Source organism: Meles meles, chromosome 1 (assembly GCF_922984935.1).
Source record: "Meles meles chromosome 1, mMelMel3.1 paternal haplotype, whole genome shotgun sequence".
Taxonomy (NCBI): domain Eukaryota; kingdom Metazoa; phylum Chordata; class Mammalia; order Carnivora; family Mustelidae; genus Meles; species Meles meles.
The window spans coordinates 163,706,265-163,722,528 of NC_060066.1; the positions used below are offsets into that span (position 1 = coordinate 163,706,265).

Consider the following 16,264-nt stretch of genomic DNA (forward strand, 5'->3'; position numbering starts at 1 on the left):
AAGCCTCTGCCTTCGGCTCAGGTCATGGTCTCAGGGTCCTGGGATCGAGCCCCGCATCGGGCTCTCTGCTCAGGCCGGAATCTGCTTCCCCCTCTCTCTCTGCCTGCCTCTCTGCCTACTTGTGACCTCTGTCAAATAAATAAATAAAAATCTTAAAAAAAAAAAAAAAAGCATGGAGAGTAACAGAGATTGAGGATTTGAAGAAATGAAAGTGACCCCATGAGGAGAGAGGGAAGAGGAGGAGAAGATGGAGTTGAAAGGCCTCCATATTCATCTTGCAGGTGACCACAGAGGTTTTTTTGGTTTTTTTTTTAAAGATTTTATTTATTTATTTGACAGACAGAGATCACAGGTACACAGGCAGGCAGAGAGAGAGAGAGAAGCAGGCTCCCCGCTGAGCAGAGAACCCGATGCGGGCCTCGATCCCAGGACCCTGAGATCATGACCTGAGCTGAAGGCAGAGGCTTTAACCCACTGAGCCACCCAGGCGCCCGACCACAGAGGTTTTTAAGAAATGGAGTTACAGAGCAGGTATTTGCAAAATACCTACAGTATACAGGATATACTTAAAAAGAGAATAAAATCAGAGAAACCTTCTGGGAGGTTTCCATATTGACTCATCTTCTAGAAAGGTCTATGAAGTCTAAGTTTATGGCCTTAGTAGTGGAGAAGACAAAAGGGATTCAAGACATCTCTGAACTATGGAATCTGAGCCAAGTTCCCCTTCAATGAAGAGGGGACAATGAGACCTATGTCACAAGTCAGCACGACAAGCAGGAAGAAGCACACACAGTAAATGCCTAATGAGGTAACTTGCATGTAGTAAAATATTCACTCACCAACACTCTCCTTTGATCACTGACTTAAGGGAAGTTACATCTGCTAAAACCTGGAGAAGCCATGGGTGGAAAAAGGCGAGGAAGAATTCCCGGTGTGACCAGGTTGGAGGTACTGTTCATGGGGATAGTGAGCCCAGACTGCGGAGAAGTTTAGAGAAAAGTTCTGTTTCCTATTTAATTTTTGAGGTAGCTACAGAATCATCACAGAGACGTGTGTGTCTTCAAGTTAGCTACTCAATAAATAAACTCAGATGGGCCACAGCTGGAGAGAGAGATCTGGAATTCTGCAGCATGTGGCAGGAGCTGAGGTGCTGGCTACACTGAGAACATTTCGGGGGATAAGGTTTAGAAGTGAGGAAGGTGGTTAAGAGAGGACATGTGGGGACATCTATCTGAGGACAAAAGGAGCTTAAGAAGAAAAATGAAAAGGTCTGAGCAGAGAAGTAAGAGGATAAATGGCACAGAATAATTTTGCAGACACCAAAGGATGGCAGAGCTTCAAAAAAGACGTTTACTGTCAACTACTACGCAGGGGGTCAGGAAAACTGTGGAGGGGTCACTTGGAATCCTTCCAGAGGACAATGGTAGAGTGAAAAATTGGGACAATCTCAATGTTGAACTGGAGTGGGCTGATTAATTCAAGGACGTCTACAATCATTGCCCCCACGATCTAGACGCATATTTATTTACATATATACAAAGGAATGTCCAGGATACCTTTGTTACCTACAAAAACAGAAAACAAAACAAGGCTATATCCATTATAATATGTAGTATGAGGAAAAAAGTATGTATGTATGAGAGACTATATGTGACTAATAAAATCTTCTGAAATCAGTATTACAGGGTTGTTGTGACAAACTATTAAAAAAGACGAGGGGCGCCTGGGTGGTTCAGTGGGTTAAAGCCTCTACCTTCAGCTCAGGTCATGATCCCGGAGTCCCGGGATCGATCGAGACCCACATCGGGCTCTCTGCTCAGTGGGGAGCCTGCTTCCCCCCCCACCCCCTCGCCTGCCGCTCTGCCTACCTGTGATCTGTGTCTGTCAAATAAATAAAAAAATCTTAAAAAAAAAAAAAAAAAGGACTAGACTTTGAAGTAGCTCATAGAAACAGAACTTGAAGGGATACTTAATTTTGTGTATACATGTGTACACACAAACACACACACACACACACACAAATGTAAACCAAATCACATAGCCTCAATAATCTAGATTTCTAAGTGACTGAATAGGTTTTAGATGTTCTATGAATAATCACCACATCTCTTACGACACTAATGCAATCATGAAGCTGGGGCAAATAGGCATAAAAACAAACCAGAGATTCCTAGGTTGGCTGATTTTTTTCCTTTTATTTTAGGTTTTTAGGGACAACACAGCTTTTCACTGCACTGGCATTAGCATACAGAACAGGTCATTTTCATGGCATTTGAAAGCAGAGAGAAAAACCTGTAACACGGAGCCCATCTTTGGTATTCACAGAAGGAAGTGATGAAGCCCCTGAAAGCAGCAGCCGTCTCCAGCCTCCAGTGCTCACCTGCACCTCCTGCAGCATTTACCGTTGTAACAGGACTTGCAGATGCCCTGTACACCCCGTGAATCCTGGTTCTCAGTGTAGACTGCAACGCTACCAAGATCGAAGTTTGCAACTTCAAATGATGTCTTTAAATCAAACACAATAAAGAAAGCCCAGGCACTTTTTCTTTTGGCAAGAAAGACTAACTCCCATTCCACTCACACCTCAATTGCATAACTCAAGAGAGCAAGAGGCAACTTTCCTTGGACTCTTCAAATACATTCTCTTTAGGGATCAGGCTATGCACAAGAAAATAGCTCAGCAGGAATTAAAAAAGAGAGAGACAGAGAGAGGGTGGGGGGGGGGGGAGGAGAGAAACTAGGGATAAAAGCAGGAAGGAACCTGAGCAAAACATTACCAGTACCATAATGTAACATGTGCACTGTCAAACGCCAGTAGTTTGAATGGAATCAGGGACAAGGAGTCAATTTAGAAAGTCGAGATCTAGCAGGGTTGGGTTAAAGAAAAAGAATACACATGTGTGTTGGACAGTTGGACACATGACCTAGTTTTGGGTAAGTGAAGCTAAGAATGGTTTACAATTTATGTGAGTCTGTTTCCAGCTAGTCTGAAAGGCAACCTGAAACTGTGTTATCAATTAGGGACCCATTGATGGATTATATACAGTCTGAAACAGCCTGAGGCTGGACGTCTTACAGATGTGAATATCAGACATGCGATAGCCCACGAAGTACATTAATTCTGCTCTGAAAGGGGGCATGAGCTGGAGAGGAGGAAACGGGGGAGCTCTGAGGTCACCCTCCACCATCTACCACTCCTCTTATATTACAAATGACTGCTCAAGAATGTGGACTTTGGGATGCAGCCACTGCTTGGTGGAATGTCACACGACTTCAAATACAAGCGAGTCCGTTCTCAAATACCTGAACGTGGCCGAAAACTGCTTGTAAATCTAGCTACGTCGACTGTGCCGAGAACAACTCTTGTTACGTAGGATGTGATACTTGACACGTGCTTTCAGAAATAACAAAATTCAAGATCTGATCTTTAACCATATACCTCTGCCCTCACCATCTCCTTCCTCCCCTCCTCCTGATTTTTCAACGTCTCTCCCCCGTCACAAGTAACTACTGTAATAAAACAGCATTTTGTCAGGATTTCCAATTACGTGTGTGCTGAGTTCTACTCCCAAACCTCATTTATAGAAGATAAACTTCATGTAACTAAGAGGTCTTCAAGGCCTCTTTCTCTGCCTCACTCTTGGCTGACGATCTTGCTTCCTCAGTCTCTGAGGAAACAAAATCACCAAGAACAGAATGTCTCTGAGCTCCTGACACTACTTTGGTCATTATGGGCATCCCGGCACCCTGGCTCTTCCTTCCCTCCTCTTAAGAATGAACCCTGTGCTTTTGGACTCTCTCGCTGGAATCCCACCATCTCTTGCCCGATGAGGAAAAGGCTCCAGTAATGGTCTCTCCTCTCGCTCTTGGGTCTTTAGCTTTCCTCTACTGGACCATTCCCTTTGGCATATAACCTTGCTGTAATTTCTCTCAATTTAAAAACACACTCTGGACTCCACACAGCACTCTAGCTTTCCTTTCAACAAACCCTGGGAGTTCATGTACTTACTGTTTCCAGTTCTTCTTGTCCATTCTTAAGAGCCTGAACTAACCAGGATCAGCCCGTCATTCTATTATTATACCAAACAACTCTGTCAAATTCATCAATGACCTCCATGTTCGTAAATCCAATGTCTGTTTTCTTAGCCTTTGTCTTACAGGGCCTACTTAATCCAGCTGATCTCTCCTGGCTTCTTGAAATACTTTTTTGTATTTCAAATAAATACAAAAAAAAATACTTTTTTGCATTTTACTTGGATTCAAGAAGACGACTCTCTTGGTTCTCCTACCAGACTGACTTCCTTCTCAGACTCCCTCACTGCTTCCTCTTCATTTTGGTGACCTTTCAGTGGTACAGTGTCCCAAGACTTAGCTCTGAACCTCTTCTCTTTTCTGCCCACAGCCACTTGCTAGGTGATCTTTTTGGGTCTCGTGATTTAAGTATTACCTGTACACAATGAATCTCAAATGTCAATCTCTAGTCTGACCCATTCCTCAGACTCTGGACTCATATATAACCAACTGCCTAGGAGACCTTTCCACGTGCGTATCTAATAGGCATCTCCAACTTCACATTTCCACATCTGAAAAGTTGACTCCCTGACAGCCACCAGTATTTGCCGTCATAGTAAATGTCAACTCTGTCCTTCTCTTTGATAAGGCCAAATATCTTGAAAGTCCTTCCCAGCTCTTCTCTTACTCTTACATATACTCTCCACCCCCATCCAACTCATCCGCAAATCCTAACGGTCCTACCTGCAAAGCATAGTCAGAATCCAACCATCTCCACTGTTAGTACACTATTAATGCCACTGCCACCTGCCACCTGGAGTTTGGAATAATCTCTTAAATGGTCTCCCTGCTTCCACCATGGCCCTGCTGTAATCTTTTTCTTGCCACGGCAGTCCATAAGCCTTTCAACCTAAGTCTAGTCAAGTGACTCTGCATAAGCCCATTTTGCTCCTTGGCCCCACCGTCCCTCCACCATGATCTCCTGGCTCATTCACAGCAAAAGCTAAAGTCCTTATGAGGGCCAGTAAAATAAGGCTCTTGGTGATCTGGCCCCCAGCTGCCTCTCTGATCTCTTCTTCTACGATCAATCCTTGTTCACTGAATCACAGTTACAGTGGCCTTCTTGCTGTTACTGAGCACACTAAACACTAACTCAAACCCTTTGCCTGGGATACATTTCCTCAGTTATTCTTTTTTTTTTTTTTTTTTTTTAAGATTTTTTATTTATTTATTTGACAGAGATCACAAGTAGGGAGAGAAGCAGGCAGAGAGAGAGAGAGGAGGAAGCAGGCTCCCGGCCAAGCAGAGAGCCCGATGCGGGGCTCGATCCCAGGACCCTGGGATCATGACCTGAGCGAAAGGCAGAGGCTTTAACCCTCTGAGCCACCCAGGCGCCCCTCCTCAGTTATTCTTAATGGTTTTACAATCCCACTTAATTCAGATCTCACTGATGAGCCCTTTTTTTTAAAAAAGATTTTATTTATTTATTTGACAGAGAGAGATCACAAGTAGGCAGAGAGGCAGGCAGAGAGAGAGAGGAGGAAGCAGGCTCCCTGCTGAGCAGAGAGCCCGATGCGGGACTCGATCCCAGGACCCTGAGATTATGACCTGAGCCGAAGGCAGAGGCTTAAAACCACTGAGCCACCCAGGCTCCCGATGAGCCCTTTTATAAAGCAGTAAGACTCCTTCTTCTCCCTCCTCCCTCCCTTGGCTTCCGTTCTGAGCCAAAAGTACCACTATGTCTCATCCCTGTGTTACTTTTCCTCCACAGCATTCATCACCATGTGACATGTATATTTACTTGTCCTTTTGCCTCTAGCTGACCCAGAACAAAGGAAAGTATTTACCCCAGAGAAGGTGCTCAATAGGTATACAACATGACTATTAATGACAGAGAGTGATCTCAACAATACACTCCCTAGGAACAACAAACAGATATAAAACAAGGCAGTGAGGATGGAACCCTGGCTGCAGCAGCTTCCAAATCCTCCAGTATCTGGCCCACTGGGGCAAGGGGTCCTGGGAGGACAGTGTTGCTCTGGCTCCCAAGGGACCGTGCACCACCCTCAGTGTGGCCCCAGCTCACACTTTCTTACTGTCCCAGTCACACAGCCACAGGGCAATGGACCTTTGTCTGGAACTATGACGCCTGACCGAGGGTCGATCAACTATCAGACACGTCTCATGAAAGCTGCTGTCTACCAGAAAGGAGTGAAAATACATTGGGAAGTAGTCCGTACTTCCTTCTTGCTTTATGCCCCCCTTGGTTATAAAAGCAACACAAGCTTAGTTTAAAATCAAGAAAATCAGGGTACCTGGGTGGCTCAGGTGGTTAAGCATCTGCCTTTGGCTCAGGTCATGATCCCAGGGTCCAGAAACTGGGCTTGGGTCAGGCTCCCTGCTCAGTGGGGAGCCTGCTTCTGTCTCCCCCTCTCTCAAATAAATACAATCTTTAAAAAACTAAGAAAATGGGTAAGAAAAATATGTCTCTATTCCACCACTAAAAGGTAACTATTAATGTTTATGTGTGAGCCTTTCTAGATCTTATGTATACAAAGTAGTAACAGACTGTATTTTTTCCTTATCAATTCATTTAACGTATGTGTATTTCTGGGGCACATTTATATCTGATTCTATTCAAGGACTGTTATTTTGGGGTGCCTGGGTGGCTGAGTCCGTTGGGCCTCTGGCTCATGATTTCAGCTCAGGTCATGATCTCATGGGTTTGAGTCCCGTGTCACTCTGTGCTCAGCAGGGAGTGTGCCTGGGATGCTCTCCTCTGCCCCTCCAACCCCGTGCACAAGCTGTCTCTCTAATAAATAAAATCTTTTTTAAAAATTGCTATTTCAAGCTCAAGTCTTCAGACCCAACATGTCTTGTGTCACTGAGCGTAACTGAGGGAAAGGTAAACACTGAATTGGGGAACTAGAAAATTCAAGTTCTAGCCTGTGTTCTGTGCCAACTATGCAATCGTCCATAATTCATTTCCTCTGCCCATTCCATGTCCTTCCATGCTCTCTTATTTATGAAAAATATTTTCATTGAACTTCTCATAGTTAATCCCACCTGCTCCAGATGGTCTCCAGATTCTCCAACCAATTTAAAAAAAAAAAAAAAGAATCCATTATGTATTGGTCTATACAATATGTTCCTGACATATTTAGGTTGACCACTTAACCAGCAGCTAGAGTTTTAATATCCTTAAGCGACAAAGCTTACAGTTCCTTCTTCCGACTTATTACCTGGTTTGTGTATACGACTCCCAAAGGCTACAATTCTCCCCATGGACCATGACTGATGGGGCTCTGAAAGTCAATATTCTGTTCCCTCAGCTTCTCTAGGGTTTTACATGCCTACAAGAGACCTGGAATTTGAGAAATACAGTCCTTCGTGTTTAAGATAACCCTTTATCTCCGCAGTAGTAAAGAAAACCTTAGGATCCTTCTGAGTTTCAGATTTTTCCTTGGTAAAATTTAAGGACTGAAACTGGTAGGTGATCTCTAACGGTATTTCTAGCTCCTAAGAGGGGAAACCTTGGTTCTGAAGCCCATCAACCAACAAATGTACATAACAAGACAAAAAGGGTGAGAAATATAAACGAACACCAGGACAAGAAAGCAGAGATAGGATGTCCCTTTGGAACTCTACAGAACTATATATTCAGGTGCTCTAGTAGTTATTACTACTAAGTTTTGACAAAAGTGAGAACAAAGTTCAACTTCAATATATAGCATCATGGCACTGTTTATTAGTAGAAATGCTCCCTTATCCTTCTTCCCAAAATACCAAAACAACCTGAAAATTACAAGTAGGGAATATAAATTATAATACTTTTTACTACAAAGATAACTGGGTCTCCAAAATAATCTTTGAAATAACAAATGTAAAACCCCGAACAAATGTGATCATGAAGAATCTAGCCATATGTACACTATATAGTAAATGCTCAATACAGGTCAGCTCTTTTCTTTTTCCTTTCCCTCTTTTGAGTGTCAACTTTCCAGAAATATCCAATTTTATGGATGATATTTTCTCTTCAAATCTTAAAGGAAAATGTCTAAAGCAATACATTTATTCAATTTGAATTTGGTGGACTACAGTTCACCTTTATAAACCAAGAGATTACTGACCTGAATTTAAATCTCGTCCTGGATTGAAGGCCCGGCTATTAACAGTGGTAGAAAGTCGATCGCAACTAATTGTTCTAGATACATTGGTATTAAAGTTCCCATCAAATCTGAAACAATAGAAGAGAATTAGCAATATTTATTTAGTGGTTATTAAATTTAAAAAAAACAAGATAATTCATATTGCATATGAGGGAAGCTCATAAACAGTAAATTATGATTTAGATTTTAAAAGATGAAAAAATCACTTCAGAACAGTATGGGAAAAAATATGTGTTCTACAAGGCTTTAGAAATCAAGTTCAGTACTAAGGAGATAAAAAAAAAAAATAACCATTCTTTGATCCAATTCTCGCTGTAATGAATCTGAGTCAGGTAAAATCATACAGAAAACAGATTTGACAAAATTCAGACTTAAGCTCTGATGGTATATATGAAACAAGTTTATCTTATCTGAAAATCGTGAAAAAGAACAAAAATAGTGAGTAGTGAAGGAAAAAGAATATTTGTGGAGTAGGAAACATCTAGACTTGATTCCCTGCTCTGTCACTATTAAACATGTGACTCTAGACAAACTCCAATTTTTCTGAGCCTCAACTTTCTTATCTAAGGAAGAAATTAAAAAAAAAAAGACAAATAAAAAAGTTCCTCTTGTGGTGTAGAACACAGAGTTTGCACAGCCTGGATTGTAATGTAAATAAGGTCAAGGTCTTTCTGATTTCCAATGGTAGTACAATGGCGAAGACTAGAGCTAGAACAATGCTAGTACTCTTAGACTAGTTGCTGATAAATAAATACTAGTGTAATCAGTGACTCATTTGCTAGAGCAAACAATAAGCTGCAAAAAAAAGTTAGAGGAAAATGTACCATCTCAACCTTATGTATTCCCTATGAGTACTTTTTTTCTTACCAGACTTTTGAAGTGAACTTAATCTAGAAGTAACAAAAGCCAAAAATCTTAAATTTCTAAATAACCCATTTAGAATTTCATATGCTGATAAGACTCCTGAAATCTCTAAGAGTTCCCCACAAAATTAACTCAATCTGAAATTAGGGTTTTTAAAATTTGTGTTAAAACATACACCTCAGCTAAAAAGTAGCCTTGATGAACCTCCATTTACACAGGTAGAGAAGCTATACGACCTGGAAGAAACAGTCCTAAAAGTCAAGATCCACTGGATTATTCACATGAACTTTGATGGTCTGTTGATCACATCTCATAATACGTTAGAATTACAACGTTGAACTGATTGCATAAGCAAGGGGACTAGATCATTACATGGTGCACTGGGTTCCAAAACGAAAGTTAAACAGCTTTGTTTGGAATACATATCATCTCAAAGGAAGAGGTAACTGGATTTTAAGAGAACTTTAGTTCGGCCTCCAACCCAGGACAGAATTCCATCAACACTGTCAACTGTACCTCCAAGGACACAGTTGCTTCACCAACGTGCTGCCCTTCCTTGGACCTGCTCCAATTTGTCTAGACAAGAGACCGCTGCCTCAAAAACCACAGATGGAGAGAAAAGAATAGATTCATACATCAGCAGCTGCCTGTGTGCATGGAGGCAAAGCAACGTGATCTCACTATTCCTCTCTTGCAGCATTTGAAATCTGTGTCCTAAGAGTGGCACTATACAGCCACATTAAACCTACTCCCTCATGTGCTTTTTAAATGAAAGACCATAGAATATTCAGGCTTTGTGCGCTGGCTATCCAGGCTCTACCCCAACTGCAAAAGCTCTGCCATTGTTAATCTTCCAAAAATCGGCAGAGTGCCAGACTTGTTTCTCCACCCCTGGCCCAGATCAGGGCAGTCCAAGAGAACTCTGTGAAATGATAAAAAAAGGATTACTTTTGCACTGTCTAATATGATAGCTATATGTGGTTACGGAGCATCTGAAATGATAGCTACATGTGGTTACGGAGCATCTAAGGCAATGGAACTTAGACATTAAATTTTTAGAAGTGTTTAATTTCAGTGAACCTACCAAATTTTCTATTTTGTATAATTTTATCTTAACTGTAAATCACAGCAGAAGAGTGGTTACCATATTGGACAAGTACAATTCTGTATGTTTCTCTTATTTTTCCAGTCAGCCTTCAGATCTCTCTATTCACTTATTACTCTCCCAGAAAAGCCCTATCTTGATTGTGAATGATTTCTCATTCTGTATCAAATGCCTCCATCTTCTCTCAAAGCACATGTCATGATTTTTAATTTATGGTTCCATTTGAGTATTTTTCATGGGTAAATTCTTATCACTATATGAACAGATAAGATCTCCTTGAGGGCAGGCACCACTATGTAGATATAACACCCAGCACTGTTTTCGTCAAACCAAGCATTCCTATTCACTGATGTTCTATGAGCTTCCGTGGTGCCACTGCCTAGCCCTGTTCTGGCCTCTATCTAGAAAGTTCTGGAGGTCCAAGCAAAAGAGGACCAGAACTCAGATGTGTGGTTCCTAATTCCTGAAAGTCTATGGTATCGGAATCACCTGGGATGCACGTTGGAATGCAGATTCCTAGGATCTACCCTAGAAGGGTCTGATTGAATGAGTCTGAGGTAAGGCCCAGAAATCTGACTTTGGCAGGCTCTCCAGAAAGAAGAAACTTATCAATCCTGCCATGTATATTCCTTTAGAAATAAAGCAGTAGAGTGGTTTTCTGTATAATCACGGGTACATCAAAGTATGCTTCAAAAACAGTATTCTCAAAGTCAGAAGGTCTTCCAATTTGAATCAAGAGAACAGAGTAATTTGTAGGTATGCCTACAACTCACATCTGGACTGTGCTGCACAAATTACAAACCCCTTTTATTTTTTTAGAGGTTTTATTTATTTTAGTTATCTCTACACCCAACGTAGGGCTCGAACTCCTGACCCGGAGATCAAGAGTGATGGGATCTTCTGAATGAGCCAGCCAGGCGTCCCACAAACCCATTTTAGACCTACTCACTTCCCAGCTGAGAAAAGGGACACCACGAATAGAGGCTTGGACTCATCACCCAACATTGCAGCCAAGGATGAGCCACCCACCACACTGCTTAACTTAGTGTCATGACACATAATGAAGAACTTGCTGAAAGGAGCAACTCAAGAGTTACTGACGGTTTCTTCCAGGAGTCGTGTAAGTTTGGTGAGAAGCCCTGTCCCCCTGGATGGAGTCTCCATGGCCAGGACCCAGACTATCAGCTCATTCCTTGTGAAGTCTGTAGCCTGGTGCTAAACTCAAATAGATTCCCCAGGTCTTTGTTAAATGAAAAGCTGCTCCTGGGGATCAGAGAGAGGAAACTATTTTTACAGGTTGCCTTCCTTTCTGTACTGGAAAGATCATCTTGAAGAGCATTAACGAAAATATTTTTCTAACAATAAAACACAGAAGTGATTCATTAACAAAAGTGCTCAGTAAACATGTGAGTTATAAAAAGGTTTCACAATGTAGTATTTGTCACCAATAATCCACCCAACCTTCTCTTCCCAATATCTCCCACCCTACAGTTCTAACCAGATTGGTCCATTAACTGTTGGATCCCAACCATGGTGTTTTCCAGTGTCCAGGGCACTCAACAAAGCCTAATGTGTCTTAATCCCATGCTTGTATACAAGTTTTTAAAATTTATTTAAAAAAAAAAAAAAAAATTTTTTTTTTTTTTTTTTTTTTTTTTTTAACAGAGAGACAGCACATACGTGTACCCATGAGCCAGGGGAGAGGGAGAGAATCCCAAGCAGTCTCCATGCCCAGCATGGAACCCAACATGGGGCTTGTTCTCATGACCCTGAGATCATGACCTCAGCCAAAATCAAGGTCAGACACTCAACTGACTGAGCATTGTTCTGTAATGAGGCTTAAGACAGTGTCATCACAGGTGATGTGTGGTTTTAGATTCCATTTATAGTAACAATATACCAGTCGACAAAAATTTAATATAAATTATAATGAGGGCTGCCTGGTGGCTCTGTTGGTTAAGCATCTGCCTTTGGCTCAGGTCATGATCCCGGGATCCAGTCCGCATTGGGCTCTCTGCTGGGTTGGGGGACCTGCTTCTTTCTCTCCCTGCTTGTGCACATGCTCTGTCAAACGATGACCAAAGCACTGCCAATGGAGCAGAACACGATTAGGTCACGGTCAGGAGTGAGAGGTATATGAACCTGGACTGCAGTTTGGGTCCAAACTACGTTTTGCTGTATACCTCTTACACATAACTTAGGATTTCTAAGCCTCTGTTTTTCTCATCCATAAAATGGTGATAATATACCTATTTCATAAGGATGTGTTGAGAATTCAATCAGAAAATGGTTCTGAAGAGCCTGGTACACAGTAGGCATTTAATAGGTAGTAAGAACTAATACTGGATGTGTTAGTAACAGTTACCAGCTACTACGTGCTCATCCTATGTTCCAAGTGCTTTGCATGAATTACCTCATCCAATCTTCACAAAGCATGAGAAAAGTACTATTATTATTACCATTTGAATGCCTGGAAACTGAGGCACAGAAATGCTAAATAAAGAAGCCCAAGGTTCGCAGCTGGGAAGCAAACAGAACCAAGATGTAAACATATATTCCAGCTCTTGTTCATAATGAATACACTACAATGGATCTCAATAAATCAACAAATTATCATTAAACATTATCTAAGATAACTGAGGTAGAATTCAATTCTCTCAGAGGAAGAGTGCTCTGAAAGACTGTAGGGCATAGGGGAAATCTTTGCTTTTCAGTTAACAGAAAATGACAGCAGCTGGGGTCCCTGGGTGGCTCAGTCAGTTAAGCGTCTGCCTTTAGTTCAGGTCATAACTCCAGGGTCCTGGGATCGAGCCCTATGTTGGGCTCTCTGCTCAGTGGGACGTCTGCTTTTCCCTCTGCCTCTCCCCTCACTCGCTCTCATGTTCTCTCTCTCTCACTCTCTCTCCCTCAAATAAAAATCTTAAAAAAAAAAAAAAAGAAAAGAAAATGACAGTAGCTAAACATAAGCCTTCACGATGCACAGCTACAGAGAAAGAGCTCTATGGACAAAGGTCGGTATGTGGAGGAAGAAGATACTAAAGGCAGGTATTCTGTATTAATGGCTGAGAACTTAAATGTTCACTAGTGGCATAGCTATGGAATTGGCCATTAAGAGAATAAACTTTTTATTATTCCGTTCTAGAAAAGCCTGAAATTCGGCACTGAAATCCGAGGGGTTTCGGGGAACCGGTGGATAGGAGAGTGCACGAGTGCACACATGCATTCGCTGCAGAGAAGAGACCCAGCAGACAGGGTGCCGGCTCACACCACTTTTCTCCTCTTTCTGGTACCAAAGCTCTCCACTGAAAGTCCCCAGCATTCTGATAACCTGAGAACCTTGTAAAAATGGCTTATGTACAACAAAGATAATAGAAATAAGACAATACCAAGAAAGACAATACCAAATTCTGAAACCTCTCACATGGGGCAACGAGCACAGCATGCAGAACATACCAGACAATGGCCACAGCTCAGGTTTTACTGGAATGGCAGGCAAGGCGTAACACTGAAACACCACTCAGGAGAGCCCCGCCTGAGGTGGTACAAACACACAAGCTTCCAGGGCTCAAACTTGATCCAAAAATAAAAATACGTGAAATGTTTTCTTCTCAGGGAATCCAGAGGACAATCCCGATGTTTTAGAATGAAATATCCACCTTCCAGGAGAACCTTAGCCAGAGGGCAAGCTGCCCTCGGTCTTGCTGGCTCAAGGACATGGTAGGGGCAGGGGGAGGTCCAAAGTTTACTAGTGAATGATAAACAGATTGTCACCTCATCCCGAAATCTGATTTAATTCTTCCTCTGAGTAACACACTTGCAGTGGATGCTGGTGGTTTTAAGTTTTTAAGTTTTAAGTGGTTTAAGTTAACTTACTCCTCTCAAGTCCCCACGTTAGGAGACCCCGTCACCTACTCACCTTCCTCCTGCTTCCTGCCAGATGGTATTCTCTAAGTGGGAACAGTCTCACAATAATCTCAGTGGTCTGGAGTTCCTCCAGAGGTGCCAAACCTCAGCCATGGGGAACACGCACCCCCAGCTGGGTTAACACACAATGTCTACAAAGAAACCTCCCTCTGCTTCTGCCACTGCCTACGCACGGATGTGCCAGTCAGGTAAGAAAGCAGGTGCTGACGGGGGACTTGGAGATACAGGCGAGTTGTGTGTCCCAAGCAGGTGAACCAGCTAGATGTAACTACAAGAGGAAAACCCCCTGGTTATCACTCCACCCTCCACTCATCCACACTCACTAATGTCTGCTTCTCTTCTGGTCTCCAGATTCCTACTGGACTCCACACACACGAGAAATACTTGCTTAGCTGTCCTCGTGACATGAGCCCCCTCCAAGCCCCAGAGAAACGGTTGCCTTGCCTAAGACGGGAATGCATTATAGGTGCACGTGCCTCTCCGAAATACTATTTATAAAAAAAAAGAAACCTACTATTCACCCCGATTTGGGGACTCAGAGAAATGTAAAGTTCATGCTTACAATACTTTATAAAAACGTCAGGAGGGGCGCCTGGGTGGCCCAGTGGGTTAAAGCCTCTGCCTTCGGCTCAGGTCATGATCCCAGGGTCCTGGGACTGAGCCCTGTATCAGGCTCTCTGCTCAGCAGGGAGCCGGCTTCCCTTCCTCTCTCTGCCTGCCTCTCTGACTACTTGTGATCTCTGTCTGTCAAATAAATAAATAAAACCTTAAAAAAAATGTCAGTCACTCTTAGGAGTTACCTAAAAGATTTTTTTCAATCTTATACTGAGAAGTATATTAGCTGCCAGTCACATTTATGTAATTCCAGGTTTACGGAAAAGGTCAAGCACTGGTAAAATCATAAACTGTCATATAAAATGAGCAGGGCAATTCAACTTACCTTTATATATGTGCTTTTAAAAAAGAAATTATAAGAAGAGAATGATCTTATCTAAATCTCCTATAGACCCTTCTCTTAAAAAAGGAGATACTGGATTAGGACTGCTTTCTGTACTTATTTCCATAAGATAAAACCAGTGCCTGAAATTCAGTTTCAAATAACTCTATCTTTCCTACGTCCATAAGTTTGGCGGGGGGGGGGGGGGGGGGGGGGGGGGGGGAACTTCCTTCTGGATTTACTTTCATGAACAACTGATCGAAACTGCATCCCGAGGGAGAAAACAGAACTGTGACTCCCACTTTGATCTCTTCCCCATGGAGAAATTCACTCCCTGCCTGGCTTGCAAGATGTTCATTTGATTGACGTTTGCTCTGATGTGCAAACTGCTTTGAACTTCAGACATTTAATTCCCATCAGGCTGCAGTCATTTTTATTCTCCTTCAACAGGATTTACAAGCAGGAGATCAGCAAATGTAGAAGATAAAATAAATTTGCAGAAGCTTTGAATCTTACATCAAAACAGTGTTCGAGTGAGTTCCAATTGGATTTCATTCAGCCGCGATTCACAGTGTAAATCAACTTTTCAGCGGAGTCCCAGTTTAGAAAGAAAAAGACATAAAGGAGAGAGACACATACACCAGTTGGGGTTTACTTCCTGAATCTCTTTTTTTGGTCTTTGTTTAAATTTCCTATGGAAGATGATTTGCAAATCATCAGAACCCTGGGTTTTCCTCAACATTTCCAATGAAGCCTGCCCAATTTATCACTTAGCACACAAAAACCACACCCACAGTGTGGATTCCCAGGGTGATGGTGAAATGTGGTATTGTTCACGGACACATTTTTGAGGCAATAATTTAAAAAGCAAATCCCTGAGGATCTCTCAGAAGAGCACGGCTTAAACTGCTAACGGAGTTCATTAACAAAGCCACTAGGATGACAGCTAATGGGAGAGGGGAGTATTTCTGACTTGTTTGCTTGTTCTTAATCACGGCTAAAATGCAAAGACAGGTGCAAAAGGTTAAAAAAAGAATCCCACTATTTCTTCTGGAAGCAGACCTGGTATAAGATCAGAAGCTGGCGTGGAACAAATGCCGTGAGACTCTGATGTAGTTTACAACAAACAGCAGCTGGTCCTTGCCACTAGGGCTGCTGAACTACCAAGTTCCATTTTCGGAACTTTCTGTGCTCTGGGAAGCACAGAAAGGACAATAACCTTGACTGATAGCTGTAGGAGCCTTTCAAAGAAGG

General features: G+C 42.3%; 1 protein-coding gene across 1 annotated transcript in view; it reads right to left on the reverse strand.

Annotated features, from left to right (window-relative positions):
- CACHD1 (cache domain containing 1) overlaps positions 1-16,264 on the reverse strand; it is a 208,235-nt gene that overhangs the window by 68,792 nt on the left and 123,179 nt on the right. The window contains exon 4 of the mRNA XM_046019830.1: positions 8,142-8,248. Within this exon, the coding sequence (XP_045875786.1) occupies positions 8,142-8,248 (107 nt within the window). The remainder of the gene's footprint in view (positions 1-8,141; positions 8,249-16,264) is intronic.